This window comes from Electrophorus electricus, chromosome 18 (assembly GCF_041902795.1).
Source record: "Electrophorus electricus isolate QZ-2024a chromosome 18, ASM4190279v1, whole genome shotgun sequence".
Taxonomy (NCBI): Eukaryota; Metazoa; Chordata; class Actinopteri; order Gymnotiformes; family Gymnotidae; genus Electrophorus; species Electrophorus electricus.
This window is the reverse complement of record NC_137514.1, coordinates 12,385,620-12,401,506: the sequence shown is the minus strand read 5'-3', so window position 1 is coordinate 12,401,506 and position 15,887 is coordinate 12,385,620. Positions and strand designations below refer to the sequence as shown.

At 40.9% G+C, this 15,887-nt stretch overlaps 2 protein-coding genes across 2 annotated transcripts; both read left to right on the top strand.

The window, feature by feature from the left end:
- The first annotated feature begins 2,486 nt into the window (after window positions 1-2,486).
- Window positions 2,487-8,340, top strand: adamts1 (ADAM metallopeptidase with thrombospondin type 1 motif, 1). Its single transcript, XM_027005641.3, has 8 exons — window positions 2,487-3,498; window positions 4,399-4,739; window positions 4,886-5,018; window positions 5,160-5,617; window positions 5,723-5,909; window positions 6,002-6,180; window positions 6,273-6,448; window positions 6,539-8,340. Exons 1-8 carry the CDS (start codon window positions 2,901-2,903, stop codon window positions 7,260-7,262), a joined length of 2,796 nt encoding a protein of 931 aa, XP_026861442.3. The 5' UTR covers window positions 2,487-2,900; the 3' UTR covers window positions 7,263-8,340.
- A 2,321-nt stretch (window positions 8,341-10,661) lies between these two features.
- Window positions 10,662-15,396, top strand: cyyr1 (cysteine/tyrosine-rich 1). The gene is made up of 4 exons (XM_027005614.3): window positions 10,662-11,214; window positions 12,885-12,984; window positions 14,176-14,336; window positions 14,659-15,396. Exons 1-4 carry the CDS (start codon window positions 11,136-11,138, stop codon window positions 14,790-14,792), a joined length of 474 nt encoding a protein of 157 aa, XP_026861415.1. The 5' UTR covers window positions 10,662-11,135; the 3' UTR covers window positions 14,793-15,396.
- The last annotated feature ends 491 nt before the right edge of the window (window positions 15,397-15,887 follow it).

Below are 15,887 nucleotides of genomic sequence, written 5' to 3'. Positions count from 1 at the left end.
TAGCAAACCAAATAGATTTGATTGGAAGGTCATAATTTAATCACTGTCTAGCTTTCCAGATGTTTCAACATCAGTTAAAATTCGCTCCACTAAATTGCACAATGAAAATTAATTGGGTCAGTACATCCTTCTGACCTGCGCTCATCTTTTTTCACACAGATTCCAATTAAATCAATTGGCACAGCAAAAGTAAATAAAGTTAAATGAAATCATGTGAAAATTCAGCTGTTATATTCGACATTCTTCAATATAACACTTTTTACAACACCAACATCTTTATTTGAAATAAATGTGTAAACATAACCCACAACATAGTGTACTTAGTTAGATGAACGCATTAAGCATTCACAACCCCACTTCGACTTCTTGTCATTCAGATCATACGTCTACCCTCTTATGTACTGTATTCTAGCTGTCCACTCTGAACTCCTTCTGATAAATGGATGAAAAGATGTTTATTTAACATTAGGTGAATTGTTAGAGTCACAAAGTCAACTTGATAAGTATTTTATGATGCTGCCAGAGTAGAGATGAAGCAGATAAAGCATGAGAAAAGAGCTGAAGACATTTTGTCCATAATCCGAAAGGAATCCTACTCTATAGGTCAGAACGTATCTGTGGAAAATAGGAGATCTTAACAAACCTTTTGCTATTTACTAAACAAATAAGTGTGTTCACTGAACCTGAATTCATTGTTTAATCCTACACGAAATTAAAACCATAAGTATTAAAATAATAAATAAGAAATGTAAAAATAAGATAATAATTATAAATAATAATAAACTCCACACATGGAAACACTTGCACTGAGAGAAAGCAGTGAATCTTTAGGGAAACATATGTGAGGTTGCAGCGCCATCTGTTGACCCGCTTTTGCAACAACTGCACTACATTGACAAAATGTTGATTGTTAGTACTCCTCCACTGCATGAAGGATCAATGACTTGTGTAGGACAAAGGGTTAAAAGTGTTTCATTTTTTGCTTTTCCCTAAATTGAATAAACAATCTCATTTGTCATATTATGTGATCTTAATCATGAATCGGTCTGTCCTCATTTCAACGCCTGATGCAAGTTTTCTCATTCACTATTTCACTATTTATTTTCATGAAAAATAACCGGTAATATTAATTTGAAATGCTGATATATGTGGTGTGGCAATGTTTAAAGATACGATGTTGTTTAGACCTACTGGGGATATAACTGTTAGTTACTACAGTGTATTTATGGAATTATTTTTGTGTTTTACAAGGTTTCAAGACAATATCTTAAGCGGCCCTTCTTGCGTGATCACCGTGTGCCATCTAGTGGACATTTGAGTAACTCTGAGAAAAACGTTTTTTTGAAATTTAATTAAGGTGGACCAGAACTATACAATGTCGAGCCTAACGATTGCATGACGCCTAGTTTTTTTTATCACTTTAATTTAAAAAACACTTACTTAATTTACTCTTTTTCAAAACGTCTAATTTCGGGTTTTGTAGACATCAGAAGTCTTTCCAGACGGTTTTCGTTAGATTAGAGCCGAAAACTGATGTGCAATTCACAGTTAAATGCTTTGCAAGACAGTCTGGTCCCGCTGAGCACATCTCAAACCTTTGATTCTTATCTGTATTTATGTTTCCTTTAATCCATGCTTGTTTTATATTGTTCTTGTACGGTATGTCCCATTTAACTATCCATGCTTTCACTTCAAGGTCAAACAGACATCTTTCATTGAATGCTTCATTAAATTGGTTCTGTTATCGAGTTTGAAACGCCTTTCTGCAAATATCGTGACGCGGTCACATCAGTGGGTTAATCCTGGCATAATTAATTTCTTGACAGGGGTTCAAAGCTGCCGGATCAACTTATGAAGTGTTTCAGCTGCTTGTGCGCAGAGGAGGAGAGAACAGCCACTTGGACGGGGCACTTTGAGCCCCTCAGCATGAGACGGGACCTGTTCGAATAACAGTCCACCTTAACAGCTTCGTGGCCGGCCTCTCCCCATCTGAACTGACTGCCCCTCTCCTCCACCCGCAGTCTGACGCCGTAAAGGTTCAGCCCGTAGTGACTACAAATAAAACTGGCTACAGTCCCCTGGCTGCTGTCACTGGCCTACCACCATCACCTTGAAAACTGAAAAAAACTGGCAATATGAGCGGTGACCTACATATTATCCCCTGTCTTCATATTTTAAAAGTATTCCTGTTTATAAAGTATTTTTTATACACAAATGTGGATTATTTCGCACGATTTCAATAAAAGCGAATGAAAAGTTCTAGACATGAGTCAATACAGTCTTATTGAGGGGTCAAAGAAGGGGAAGGAGAGGTGGGGTGTCAACCAGAAGCGTCCTACTCTACTGTGATTAATTTTTGTGGCTACGTTCCAGATCTCTGCTGCGTTGGTTGCGCACGAAATTTCGCTGCCGTTACATCAAAGGACCTCCAGGAAAGGGGTGGTCCTGTTTGGGGGCTTATATAGCGAGCCGGGCTCTACTCGACTCTGAGAAAAGCAGAGCAGAACCTCGAAAGACAGCGAAACAAACTGTCCCGTACTCGCCGAGAAAGCCCAGACAGCTGATTATATTCCGGGAGAAATTAGTCTTTGCTTTCTGAAAAGTTTTATCGGAATTAAATCTGGGACTTAGCGCAGAAAGCTGCTGCAAGAGATTGAACTCAGTCGGCACGGCGTTTGTTTCATTCATTTCTACCTATGTTTATCAGCGCAGGTACTCAAATGGGGTTTGCGATGGATTTTTAGCCGGTTTTAGATTTATTAGGCTATAGATTTGTGTGAAGTTAGTTTTACGTGACCCACCCAGTTGGACTTCCGTGCGTTTTTTTCCAAAAATCGAACAAACCTTTCAGGATTGTACTTCCATCTTCTAGAATTTTGACTTTGAGTCCTGGAGGAATTATGATGTGCTTTGTGCGTGTCGTGTTGGGTTTCACTGCTGTTCTGTGCGTTAACGCTGCGCAGGGAACATGGGAGGAAACTACAGTGATACCAGTCAAACTTGAATCTCACGAGCGCAAATCTACCCTTTCTCCAGAGGCTCAGGAAAAAGAATCAGAAAAGCTTTTCTATCAGTTGGACATCTTTGGGGATCGGGTAATGCTGGAGTTGGAGCCGGACCAGACTTTCTTGGCGCCTGGGTTTGTCTTCCATGTGGTGGGGAAACCCTTCAGCCAGCAGGAGTTTGACAGCTCAGAGGAGGCGCGATGCTTCTACTCGGGAACGGTGAACAGCAAGAAAAACTCAGCAGCCGCTATAAACGTCTGTCATGGATTGAGAGGTGGCTTCTACATCGGTGAAGAAGAATACTTCATTCAACCCACCAATACCAGTGCAACAGCCTACTCTTCAGAAGGAGACCTCCACATCATTCGACGCAGAAGTAGAGGGCCTGTTGCGGACGGTAGCTCCAAGTGCGGTGTGAACGAGGAAGAGGAAAAGGTTCCTGAAAATCATGAGACGAATTCAAACAAGGAGCCCTTCTCAACAGGTTCTCAAGGTATACATTTTTGTTCCAAAATTAAAAACAAATGAAATTGAATTAAAACTAATGAAAATGTAATATGTAGCAATAATACTTTGACAAGACGGCATGTAACCTTAACAAATTTTATTCGTTTCTAATAAGATACCCATGTCCTCTAAAAATTATGCTTACCCTCAAATAAACCATGAGTTCGGTGACAACAGACGTTTAGGGTGTGCTTGGCGCCTAATGACTGAATTATCACTCTCGACTGTTTTGCTTCTAGCGGCGCAAGTCACCAGGTGCCGCCATCTAATCTGCTGCTGAATCCCCCCACTAAACCCCCAGAATACCTATCAAAATTAAATAGGTGTGATTATATATTAAAATAATGTAGTCGTGTGGTTAGTGGAGCAAAGAAAACTTGCTGCAAGCGAGGTTAGGGTTAACTGGAAAAGGGCAGAACTCGCTAGAGGTGGAAAAGGGGTAGGAGGGTAGTTACCGCTTAACGGTAGTGTGGGAGGGACTGATAGAAAGCCGGCGGCTCTGAGCTGGTGCGACGCGTTAATTCGCCTCCTGATACACCATGCTGGGTAGCTCTGCACCGGCGGACATATTTTTCAGGACGACTGCGGATAGCGCAAAGTTCCGGCAACTTTCCTCGGTGAAAAAAAAAAACAAACCTAAAAACGCCAGTTTAGAAAACTTAGTAACGGGGCGGAGCTCAGGTGAAAGCTGAGTCATTATGTCAGATCAGTTTTCACTTGCTTAAAAGCGCGTAACTTTTCTAGATTAGCTAAACCACAGGACTGTTTCAATACGTTTTAAATTAAGTGCATGAAAAAAATTTCAACAAGCGCCGTTTAAGCATCAAATACTGTATGTTTTTATAATAAATAATAAGAATATACTACGTTTCTGTTTTTGTTCCAGAACACCGTCGGTCCCGCCGCTTTGTATCCATCCCACGATATTTGGAGATCATGATCGTGGCAGATCAGTCTATGGCAGAGTTCCATAGGAGTGGACTGAAGCCTTACCTGCTGACTATAATGGCAGTAGCATCTCGTCTGTACCGCCACCCAACTATTCATAACTCCATCACTCTGGCTGTGGTGAAGCTGCTGGTGATATATGATGAGGAACAGGGCCCAGATGTCTCCACCAACGCTGCCCTCACCTTGAGGAACTTCTGTCAGTGGCAAAGGCAGCACAACCCCCCCAGTGACCGCCACCCAGAGCATTACGATACGGCCGTGCTGTTCACTAGACAGGTAGGAACCAACTTTACGTTAAAGGAGAAAAAAATAATAAAGAATATAAGAGCACTTGGGAGTTTAAAATATATGAATTAGTGAAATCATGATAGTAAAAGAGTCCATCTCAGATTTTTGTAATTTACTTCACCTTCTCTTTACAGGATCTGTGTGGGGCTCATTCTTGTGACACACTGGGAATGGCTGATGTGGGCACAGCGTGTGATCCCGACCGAAGCTGCTCCATTATTGAGGATGATGGACTGCAAGCAGCCTTCACTGTTGCACATGAACTGGGTAAAAAAAATAATAATAATAATAATAATTTTTTAAAAGTGTTTGTCAAAGTAGCTAAAAATAGAAGAATGCAAAAAATTAGGCTCCAGTTTAAAAAAAAAATTTCAAGAAGCACTTTCTTATTTTTTACTGTTACTGTAGGTCACGTGTTCAACATGCCCCATGATGATGCCAAACAGTGTGCTAGCATCAATGGGGATCACTGGGGTTCCCACATGATGGCTTCCACACTGTCTAATCTGGACCAGATGCGGCCTTGGTCTCCCTGCAGTGCACTGATGGTCACAACCTTCCTGGATAATGGCCATGGTCAGTGTCTGCTAGACAAGCCCCAGAGACCCCAGCAACTTTCCCAGGCCCTGCCAGGTTCGATGTACGATGCTGACCGTCAGTGCCGTCTCACATTTGGGGAGGAGTCACAGCACTGCCCTGACCCGAGCACAACCTGTGCAGCTCTCTGGTGCACTGTCACCACTACAAATGGTCTGCTTGTCTGCCAGACCAAGAATTTTCCATGGGCTGATGGAACACCATGTGGACATGACAGCTACTGTATGGCAGGCCAGTGTTTGAGCAAGAGGCAAGCAGCCATCTATCAGGTAAGCACCATTTGGTGTGCTATTTGTATAATGGATGATGGTTTCTGCCAGCAAACTGTTTGCCAAACCCATGTCTGACATTTTCTCTCTCTGTTGTGTTTTCAGATGCCAGTCAATGGTGCATGGGGACCGTGGGGACGTTGGGGTGACTGCTCACGCACCTGTGGAGGTGGTGTGCAGTACTCTTTCAGGGACTGTGACAACCCCTTGCCTAAGAACGGAGGAAAATATTGTGAGGGTAAAAGAATTCAGTATCGATCCTGCAATACGGAGGCCTGCCCTGATAGCAATGGTAAGAAATGCAATCCTTAGAATGTGAAAATGATTATCCATAGTATGTGCTTTTTACCTGTAACTAATGTCAATGTTCAATCCTCTGTATAGGTTTGAGCTTTCGTGAAGAGCAGTGTTTGGCCCATAATGACATCTCCTCCCAGGTGTCCTTTGGTTCGGGTGAGGGTGTTGAGTGGGTACCAAAATATGCTGGTGTATCACCCAAGGACCGATGCAAACTAGTCTGCAGAGCAAAGGGAACAGGCTACTTTTTCATTCTCAAGCCAAAGGTAAATATTAATACTATTTGTGCAATCTAAACAATATTTCCCCAACATAAATGAGACTCTGCATACAATATGTGACTCTCTGCTGCCACCAGGTGGCCGATGGGACACCTTGCACCCCCGATTCCACATCAGTGTGTGTTCAAGGCCAGTGCGTTAAGGCAGGATGTGACCGTGTGATTGGCTCAAGCCAACGGTTTGATAAATGTGGCGTCTGTGGAGGAGATGGCTCCACTTGCAAGAAAGTGTCTGGATCCTTGGACCGTGCAAGGTAAACAAATAACCTTACTTTATAACCAAGCATGCCAGCTTGTCTTCCAAATCTCAAGCTTTGAATCTAACCTCTGTGTCTTGCTTTCAGACCTGGCTATCAGGATGTGGTGACAGTCCCTGCTGGTGCCACCCACCTCGATATTAAACAGCGAACCCCCGGTGGCCGTCGCCACGACAGAAGTTACCTGGCAGTCCGCCGGCAAGATGGCACCTACCTGCTAAATGGTGACTACAAGCTTACAACTCTGGAGACTGACATTTCCCTGCGAGGGGCATTACTGCGCTACAGCGGTTCCTTGGCCACTATCGAGCGCTTGCGCAGCTTTGCTGCTCTCCCAGAGCCGCTGACAGTTCAAGTACTGTCAGTGAGCGGCTCTCCTCGGCCCCGCATCAAGTACAGCTACTTCGCCCCGCGTCCTGTTTCTGCCACGTCTGGCTCAAACCGACGGCCCATCAATGCCATCAGAGAAGTAGGAGGTGCAGAGTGGACCCTACGTGAGTGGGGACCCTGCTCACAGACCTGCGGAGAAGGTGCACAGAAAAGGGATGTCCTCTGTCTAGATGCCCAGGGCCGACCATCAAAAGACTGTCCCGAAGAGCTGCGTCCCCTTTCCACTCGCCCCTGTAAACAGGCCTGCCCATCTTGGCTTGTAAGTGAGTGGTCAGCCTGTTCCAAGACCTGTGGACGAGGCTTCCAGAAACGTACCTTGAGATGCGTGGGGCATGATGGTCAAACCTTGCCGCACGACAGCTGCAATGCAAAAGATCGGCCACGACCCCTCCTGGACTTGTGTACTGAGATTGTCTGTTAAGATTGGCTAGGGACTAGCAATTGTGACTGTAATCCTGCTAATTGTGTCTAAAGCAGTGATACAGGTTTTGGGATCCCAGGGACCCCTCATGACAGTGACTGCAATTAGCCTCAATCCTATGCTAGAACTCCCACTCCTCCAACACAGTACAGGGCACAAGGCTGGCACACTGCGCGTCTGTCACAAAACAAGATGGAGGAGGAGTGCATGGGCCATGTAAGGGCACCTCTGCTGCTTAAGGTGCTACTGTCATGTATGTAGCTCTGTGAGTGTGAGTGTGTTAAAGTGAGTGATTGTTTGAAAATCTCTAGTCTACATATTTGTACTGTCTGTCTGAGCTGGACTGGACAGACAGGTCTGCTTCAGAAATATATATGACAGGATCCACAGAATGGAAAAAGTTAGAGACATGAATATATAGGAGTCTGAGAGTATTTGGTTGTGTGAGAAAGCAGTACTTATGACTTAATAGCTATATATTATAGAGGGGCCAAGAAATGGTACTCCTACTTCTAATGCCAATGTTTTTGCCTAGCATGCAGAGCACATATTGTATAGATGCCTTCTTGCTAAAACTCCCTACATGTCTCTCCTTACCTAAACACACAAGCTGCTATCATACACCACAACAGGTATTGTGCATTTCCTTATAGCCACAGCTAGTGTAAAGGCTGATATTGTTGCCAATTTTTAAAGCCATAGACCATCATAAGGAATCATAAAGATGGTGGGGGAGAGAGGCCTAAGAACATGGTTTTGTTTGTGTGTGTGTGTGTGTGTGTGTTAGAAGCATGTGTGGAGATTGGGTGAGGGACTTCTCTTTTAGTATTACTTCATAAGTAAGTCTCTCCTGCCTTCCAAGAAGGTATCATCTTAATGACATATTTCTTTTTGTACAGAATATCCAAACATTATTTATTTTTGTACAGCCTGTTTAATACAATCTTGTGGCTTTTCTATTATTGTATTTTTATTTGTTGTTATTATTGAAATAAGAAGGATGTAGATTATATTAGAGTATTTATACAGTATTATATATGGAATTAGGTTTATGAATAAAGTATCACATTGATCTGTGGACTGATGTCATTTCTATGTGTAATTAATGGCTCCATCATTGAGATGGAGAAAGAAAATAAATATACGCATCAAAAATCCCAATCTTGAATTAACACCTGCAGAGTTGCTAAAAAAAAAAAAAAACACCATCCAGAATTGGTGTTAATTTCCATCCTGATAAAAAAAGTGCTAATTGAACACTGGGGATTCTGTTGTTTATACACTAACATAGTTTTCAGAGTTACACACACATCATGCTCCTTTAAAGCCAGATTTTGCCCAAAATACATTTTAAAGATGAGCAACAGATTAAGATTATATCACCTCTTACCCTGGCTAGGTAATTAATAAATCAAGCAATTAAACAAATTTTAATTATCCATACAGGGTGATGTGACCACAATGTGGCCACAAAAACAGTCAATTCCCAAAATAACCAAAACACATAATATACCAAACATACAGTAAAATCCTAAAAGATAATATCATTCATATAGTCCAAAATTTTAAACACTCAATATTGTATATGGTAAATTTTCCAAGTTTGTGTGAAGAAAGGGTTTGTAAGAGCTGTATAAGAGGTAAATTATTTGAGATGTAAAGGTTTCCTTCCTACAAACAGTCTTGCATCTCTGGCTATGAAGATGTTGTCCTGAATGCATAATAGAACATATTAAGTACATGCCTTTCCACCCCAAATGAATTAGGTTTCTTTAAAAAGATTGCCTCTTGTGACATTTTCTAATTATCAGGTCAGTTTTTTTGTTTGTTTGTTTTTTGCTCAAAGCTCAGCCTACTATCAAATATTGTACCTAGGTACTTATAATGATGTACTCTATCCACTACATCTCAATGACTATATATTTCACTGTGCATGGATTGGTGTCTGGAAAAGTCTAGAACCATCCCTTTGCTATTTGTGTCCTTGAATTACAGACCTGCTGACTAACAACACTTAACAAATTGTGATAGGACAGTCCCATGGTCATGAACTGGTCAAAAGCCCAGACTCATCAGCAAATGTTTACTATGATGCTCATAACCATGTAAAATAAACAATAAAGAAGATAAAAGACAACTCTGTGGTGACCCTATGCTTGTGTAACCATTCTTTGAAATTTTACCATTTCACAAGTACTCTCTGTGGCCTGTGCAATAAAATGTTTAGCACATTTCTGCCTGCCAGATATACAAACTGCTGGATCTAGTTTGTTGGTGATGTGACTAAAAAGGTGTTTAAACAAATGACAACTACTGTAAAGCAGTAGTAAGTTGAGTGGTACAGTATTTAAATGCAGTCATACATACAGCCATATACAACACAAACAAATAACAGAAAAGCAACTGAGTGGACAAAATTTTCCCATAATCTTCAAAATTCTACCTAAGTAGCAGTACGCTGCTACACTTTTTTGTACGTTGCATATTTCATCCACAAGGGGGCAATACCACACCCTTGCACCCATTTAGAAAACTAGCTACTCGTTCAGGAATTGCTGAAATCCAGGTGGCGGGGTAGCATGGAGTGGAGTTGGAGGCTATGAGCTGGTAAAAAAAAAAAATAAAAATAATAATAAAATAAATAAATACATACATACATACATACATTTAAAACTTGTTTTCATTGGTGTTACTGCTAGACACATCTAATAAAAACTGCACTACTGATGTGGACTAAATGGGAAGCCACACAAGACTGACAATACCCGTGATCCATATCAATAAATGATGTTTATCAGCAGTGAAATTGCCATAACCACAGAGATGATCAAATAGGTTAGATATGTAAGAGAAAATTACTTATAGAGACGAGTGGTGTCCTATTTGCTATATCACAAACACCACACAGAAACAGTGGTATTTTTAGTTATTCTTGCTCAAGAATACATTATTGGTTATGAGAATTCATATACAGGGGAAATAGTGAGGGGGCTGTGATGAAAAGAGTAACAGAAGTCTTGTCTTACTACATTATTGTCACTTATGGACCGCACTTCTCATACACTGGTAGTAGAAACTAACAGTATAATTAATTTCACGTTCTGCACTTTTGTGGCCATACAGTTGCTGGTGAGACTTACGCCAACTTGTATTTGTGAAGCAAGCAAATGGTAACTTAATTAAGAAATGGATACTAAAAAGAAGAGACGGGCCCGGGAACCCGTTCGCCTTGTTTACGTTCTCTCTTCTACTCAGTAATTGACTATAAAAAGGATTCTTGAACAAAATAATCCAGCCCGTTCTAAATATAGACATCAGGTACGCAAGTCCTTGATCAATGTAACGAAAAGGAAGCATGATTGAAGCTAAATCCTTAAAAGCGTCATGTTCCCAGAACGATCGTGAGGTTGTTCAGTGTTCCTTCGGTAATTGCGCATAAATATTTCTTTGATCGTGGAATTACATGTCGTGACGGTGGAGGCGTTGTTTTGTCGGAGAACCGTGAGTCGGCCGTGCAGTCACATCCTTGCTCTCCCTACGACCGAAGAGTAATTTAAGCAAAATAGCGGCGGGGGAGGTGCTGAGAAGTAGCTAAAGGAAGAAGGGAAAAACGAAGAGGAAGAAGTCAGGGGACACTTTCTTGAGGGACAGGAGCACGTGTCCACGGAAAAAAAAAAAAGTCGTATTTTGCCTTCTTATTCAAAGACCATTAAATGATAGCCTACGCCGACTCAGTAACATGTAATCTACTACCAAAAGATATGCAATAGACGTAGCAAACTGAAGCGTCTTGTCTTATCCCTTTTGACTGGGAAAACTGCTACAAATCCTCAAGTTAGTCCATTCGACTGGGGAAAACATTCTTTAAACGGTATGGAAAGTCGCGGAACAACGAGTTCACAGACGGGGTGGAAACTCTTTATGGACTCTGTGCTTATATGCCTCTTTGCCGGTAAGCCTTATTAAGTTACTATCCATCCTACAACGTGGGCAACTCAATTTTAATGTCAGTCCATAGTTTATTCGAAGAGTTACGCTGTGTGCCAACTCACTAACAACTTTTATGACAACTTTTTTTAAACATACGAACAGCAAGATAGAAGAAGATGCCGAAAAGCAGAGAGATCATACTCAGACAGCTGAGTTGGCAATTTCATAAATGCGTTTTAGCCGGTAACGGCTGCATGGTGTTGTCAAGCGTTACTTTTTGTGCCGTAGTTTTCTCACAGATTAATAAACATGCACTGTATCTTTGAATACCATATATACAGTCTATGGAAATAAACCTTGAATTCATACTAACGGTACAAATTCGTCAATTTACGACCTGCGGTAAAAAAAAAAAAAAAAAAAAAAAAAAACAATTCTCAACTGGGCAACAGTCGGCATTTACTTCAAGCATCACTAAAGCGTTATTACAAACAGCGGCATCACAGGGGGTCGGGCTGTGAGTTGGAACATTTTAAAGAATATGTTGTATAGGCTTTGTCTCAAACGTGTTGACCGACAGGACCCAGAGGTAAAACGAGGACTTCGCGAGGACCACCCATGTAGCGAGACTGCGCGGAGGAGCGCACATCAAACGGTCGCGTTTGCCATGAGAATCCAGATGCAAACTGGCGCCACTCAAATTAGAGAAATTAAGAGTCCATCCTGTTTGTGATTGAGAAATAACTTCAGTCCTGTTTTACATGTTCGCAAAAACGTGTTCATAAACAGGAGCACGTACAGGTTTAAACATCAGTAGTTTTTGTTGTAAAGTATCCTACGAGTCTATGCATGCCAATATAAGACACACAAACAAATTTAGGTAAGAACTCTCGGCGCAAGTAATCGGGACATAATGGCTACCACATGGCCACTAACCAAACACCGGTCTCTCCTCATTAACCAAAAAAAACACGCATTACAGGGATGCTTTGTTTCGTCTAGTTTTGTTCATTTAGCATTTTGTAACTGTATTAACAAACAGGTATTTAATACATTTTATCACCATCTGTCATGTATTGGTATGAGAGAGTACATGAGTGAAAAACTGTTTATGCTCCACTTATACACCAAGCTTCTTTGCAGGCCTTGAAGGTCGAAGCTAACAACAGTGACTGAGTAAGAAAATAAAATGACAAAGCAAAGCATGCAACTACTGCAGGACCAGACTAGTTTGTGCACATTGCGTATTCTCAATAGCAGGGTGTGGGACAATAAGCACAGCAGGGTTGTGTATTGATATGATGGGTACCTCCACAGCTTGACCTCTGTGTACAGGGAGAAATCTGTTTAATGCCACCCAACAGTCATCCAAAAACAATGTGCTTCCATAAGATAATATTGGATTTACATGCAGACCTCAAACAATCTTTAAAGAGCTTGCCCACTGAAAACAAAGTACATTTGCTGTAAAGTCTTGAACAAACAAGTACATGTGTTCTGTCATGTGTAATTTTGTAAAAGGAATTGTTTGTCACCTAACAGAAAATGCTTTCTCTAAATATTGTAAAACTTTTTACATGAAAATTATATCTTCTCTCAGCTTTTATTTTCTTGCGATTTCCTTTTGAACTGAAAGGAATTTGGCTTCGTTTAAGCATAGCAGCATTTGATTGTGTTTACACGCAATTCCAGGCCGTGGCCAGGCTCAGTGTGACGGCTGTGTTGAGTACTGCTGTGATGGTGCACCTCCCTTCTGCTGCTCATACTATGCATACGTGGGGGATGTCTTGTCGTAAGTAATCACTACCACATGTAATCACACCAGTCTTCCTTACAACTTTTACCCTCTTGTGATCTCACAAAGGGAAGAGATGGAACAGGCAGCTGTTATTTTAATTCCAATCGGAAACATCACTTCCATCAACACTCTCGGACAGTAAGCAACCCCTGCTCAATAGTGCCAGATCAACACCTCCTTGTATTCGTTGCAAAGCACCACTTGTTACTGTGTAGAGGGATTACCATGTCTTATTTAGTTACTCGCACTTACTGATATCCTGATACTGAATATTCCTGTCCCTGCAGATTGGAGATTAAAATGCATCTTTCAGGTGTCAAATGGGCAAATGGCGTCTTTTGACTAAAACCTGTGTATCACATAGCATTAATAACATTCGCTGGTCCTACATGTGTCCTCAGGGTTACTGTAAATGTAATATTTTTTTGTATGAAGGTGTGGTTGGAGGTGTGTGTGGGTGCTTTAAGCTCTTTTTCCATCCCATTCCCCCAGTGTTTTTCCATCAAGTGTACCGTGTCTCCTAAGACACGTTGCTGTTGACTCAGCCTTTCAGTGATGCTGCCCAGACAGGACCAAATGATGCTCATTGATGCAGAAAAAAATGACAGAATAACCTGGGTGGCCTAATTTTACAACACAAGCTCTGAGGGGGGCTAAATGTTGCTTCATGAGATGTGAAAAGAAGGCATCCAGGCTTTTGGGAGAGACTAAACATTTTCTGTGAAATTGCATTTAAATATGTGTGAAATTACATTTAAAGCTCTAAATAGGAACTATGTGATGAGCAGGTTTTTGGTACTGAATCACTGCGAGGTGTGCAAATGAGATATGAGGCAACAGTCACCCACTAAAATTAGATATGTTTACATTTAAGATACCTACATGTTTACATTTGAATAAAATTGCATCTAGCATTTGAATGGCCATGGTGTTGTCAGGGGGACCCTAAATCTTGTTATGGAGGATCCATAAATCTTATTTTATGGAGGATTCCTTACTTGTTTAAGTAAGGAAAGCCAGAAAGGATGATTTTATATCCAAATTCAGCAATGCTTTTATACTGTAAATCTGCATATAACAAAGAAACACTAATCTGCCTCTTGCAAATACTCTGCCACCTAATAAACAGTTTCCTAATTCTGCTTGCTGTCTGTTTACAATTCTTTCTTTCTTTCTTAACAACAGGGGCACAGCGATTTCAGGGATTGTGTTTGGTGTGGTGTTTTTGATGGGTGCAGTGGCGGCCATCTTTTTGTGCATATGCATGTGTGTGAAGAATGGGCATGGAGCAAGAGTGGGTATCTTCAGTACATCATATATCAACACAGTGACTCAGGGCTACCCAGGTAACCAAATATTTACACTTCATCACACTCGATTTCATTACTTTATCCACAAGGGGGCGCTGCAGTGTTACAATCAGCTATAAGGCAAACCGCAAACGCGTGTTTGCACACATTGCTACATATAAAATGGCTGTTTTTAATCAACTAATATCAAATTGAATACCGCAAGAAATATTAGGCATTTGCTCTGAGAACAGTACATTGGTAGTTCAAAGATATACTGAGTGCTGGCTAAAAATGCCTTTTTTTTCTGTACCCCTACATAGCTGTTACCATGCCTTATCTTAACCGTTTCATATGAACATTTCACTCTCACACACAGGACCACCACCTCCTTACAGCTATGATTATGAGATGTATCCCCCAGATCTTCGACCCCCTCCATACACTCCAACACCACCCAGAACGGCAAACTACTCACCACCTCCACCCTATCCAGGCTATAACAGAAAATGAATCTTCCTTAACATGCTGACACTGGGGAAGTGGCCGGGAAGTCACTAACTGTGATACACGGTACATCTGCACTACACAGTATGATGAACTGCTAAATCCTACCTTTGCTACATTGTGAGGTAGGACATTAACTGCACTCTGAGCTGTTGTGTCAATGTTCTGTGAATGGGACCAACTGCCTTTCGTAATTCTGGAACTGGGTAAGTCCAACTGTCCTCTTCTGGGAGGGGGGTTCATGTATCAACCCAGGAGATTTGTGCTGAGGGGGGTGTGGATCATCCCCATAGACACTGTTTATATACAGTGTGTTAATTATTTGTTTTTTATCATGTCTTTATATGCACATTTGTATAAATCTGGAAGACTACATCTAAATTATGTATGGCCTCTTGCACAATTCTGGAACACAAAACAGGTGCAACCATGTGAGAAAGTAAAAGAATTCATGTCGTAGATAAATCCGTGTTCCATTTGGCTAGTGACTTGAACTGTGTTTTGTGATGCAGTTAAAGGAATCAAACTGATTTTGTTTGCGGTAAGTGACAATAAAAAATAGAAGCTATAAATGTTGTCATCTAAATAAAAGCTTATATATTCACCTTGATGGTTGGTTAATGGATCAGTTGAATTACATATGTGATATCTATTATTTTTTGAGAGCCCAAACATCTGATGTTTGTCTTCATTTCCCTTTTCCAACTCGGTGTTAAATTGGTTGACCTGAATAACAAAATCTTTGTTTTACATTTTTTGGATTTTGGATTTTTGATTTCAAAAAGTCATGTTTATCACTGTAAATCCTTTTATTAACAGAAACTATGTTTAATGGGCTACACCAGAGTCTAATAGTATCTTTCTATCTCTTACACACTGAGAAGCCCAGTCAGTAGGGTTAGTCTGCAGTCGTACTACTTTCAAAAGAGAGAAGTGTAAAGCTTTGGAGCTGACTGGTTAAAAATTAGTATGAGTATTAATTTTTATTAAATTAATGAAAATTAATTTTCATTGTGTTGAAATATAAGCAGATTTGTTTAAGCCCTTGGTTTGCCTTTGGATAATTCAGCACTATCGTATCAATTAAGCTCTTGCAGCACA

Excerpts from the sequence above, each read along its gene's own strand:
- cyyr1 (XM_027005614.3), top strand. The coding sequence starts at position 11,136 with ATGGAAAGTCGCGGAACAACGAGTTCACAGACGGGGTGGAAACTCTTT. Across the intron at positions 11,215-12,884 it reads GCTTATATGCCTCTTTGCCG|GCCGTGGCCAGGCTCAGTGT; the intron begins GTAAGCCTTATT and ends ACGCAATTCCAG. Across the intron at positions 14,337-14,658 it reads AGTGACTCAGGGCTACCCAG|GACCACCACCTCCTTACAGC; the intron begins GTAACCAAATAT and ends TCTCACACACAG.
- adamts1 (XM_027005641.3), top strand. The coding sequence starts at position 2,901 with ATGATGTGCTTTGTGCGTGTCGTGTTGGGTTTCACTGCTGTTCTGTGC. Across the intron at positions 4,740-4,885 it reads CCGTGCTGTTCACTAGACAG|GATCTGTGTGGGGCTCATTC; the intron begins GTAGGAACCAAC and ends TTCTCTTTACAG. Across the intron at positions 5,910-6,001 it reads GGCCTGCCCTGATAGCAATG|GTTTGAGCTTTCGTGAAGAG; the intron begins GTAAGAAATGCA and ends TCCTCTGTATAG.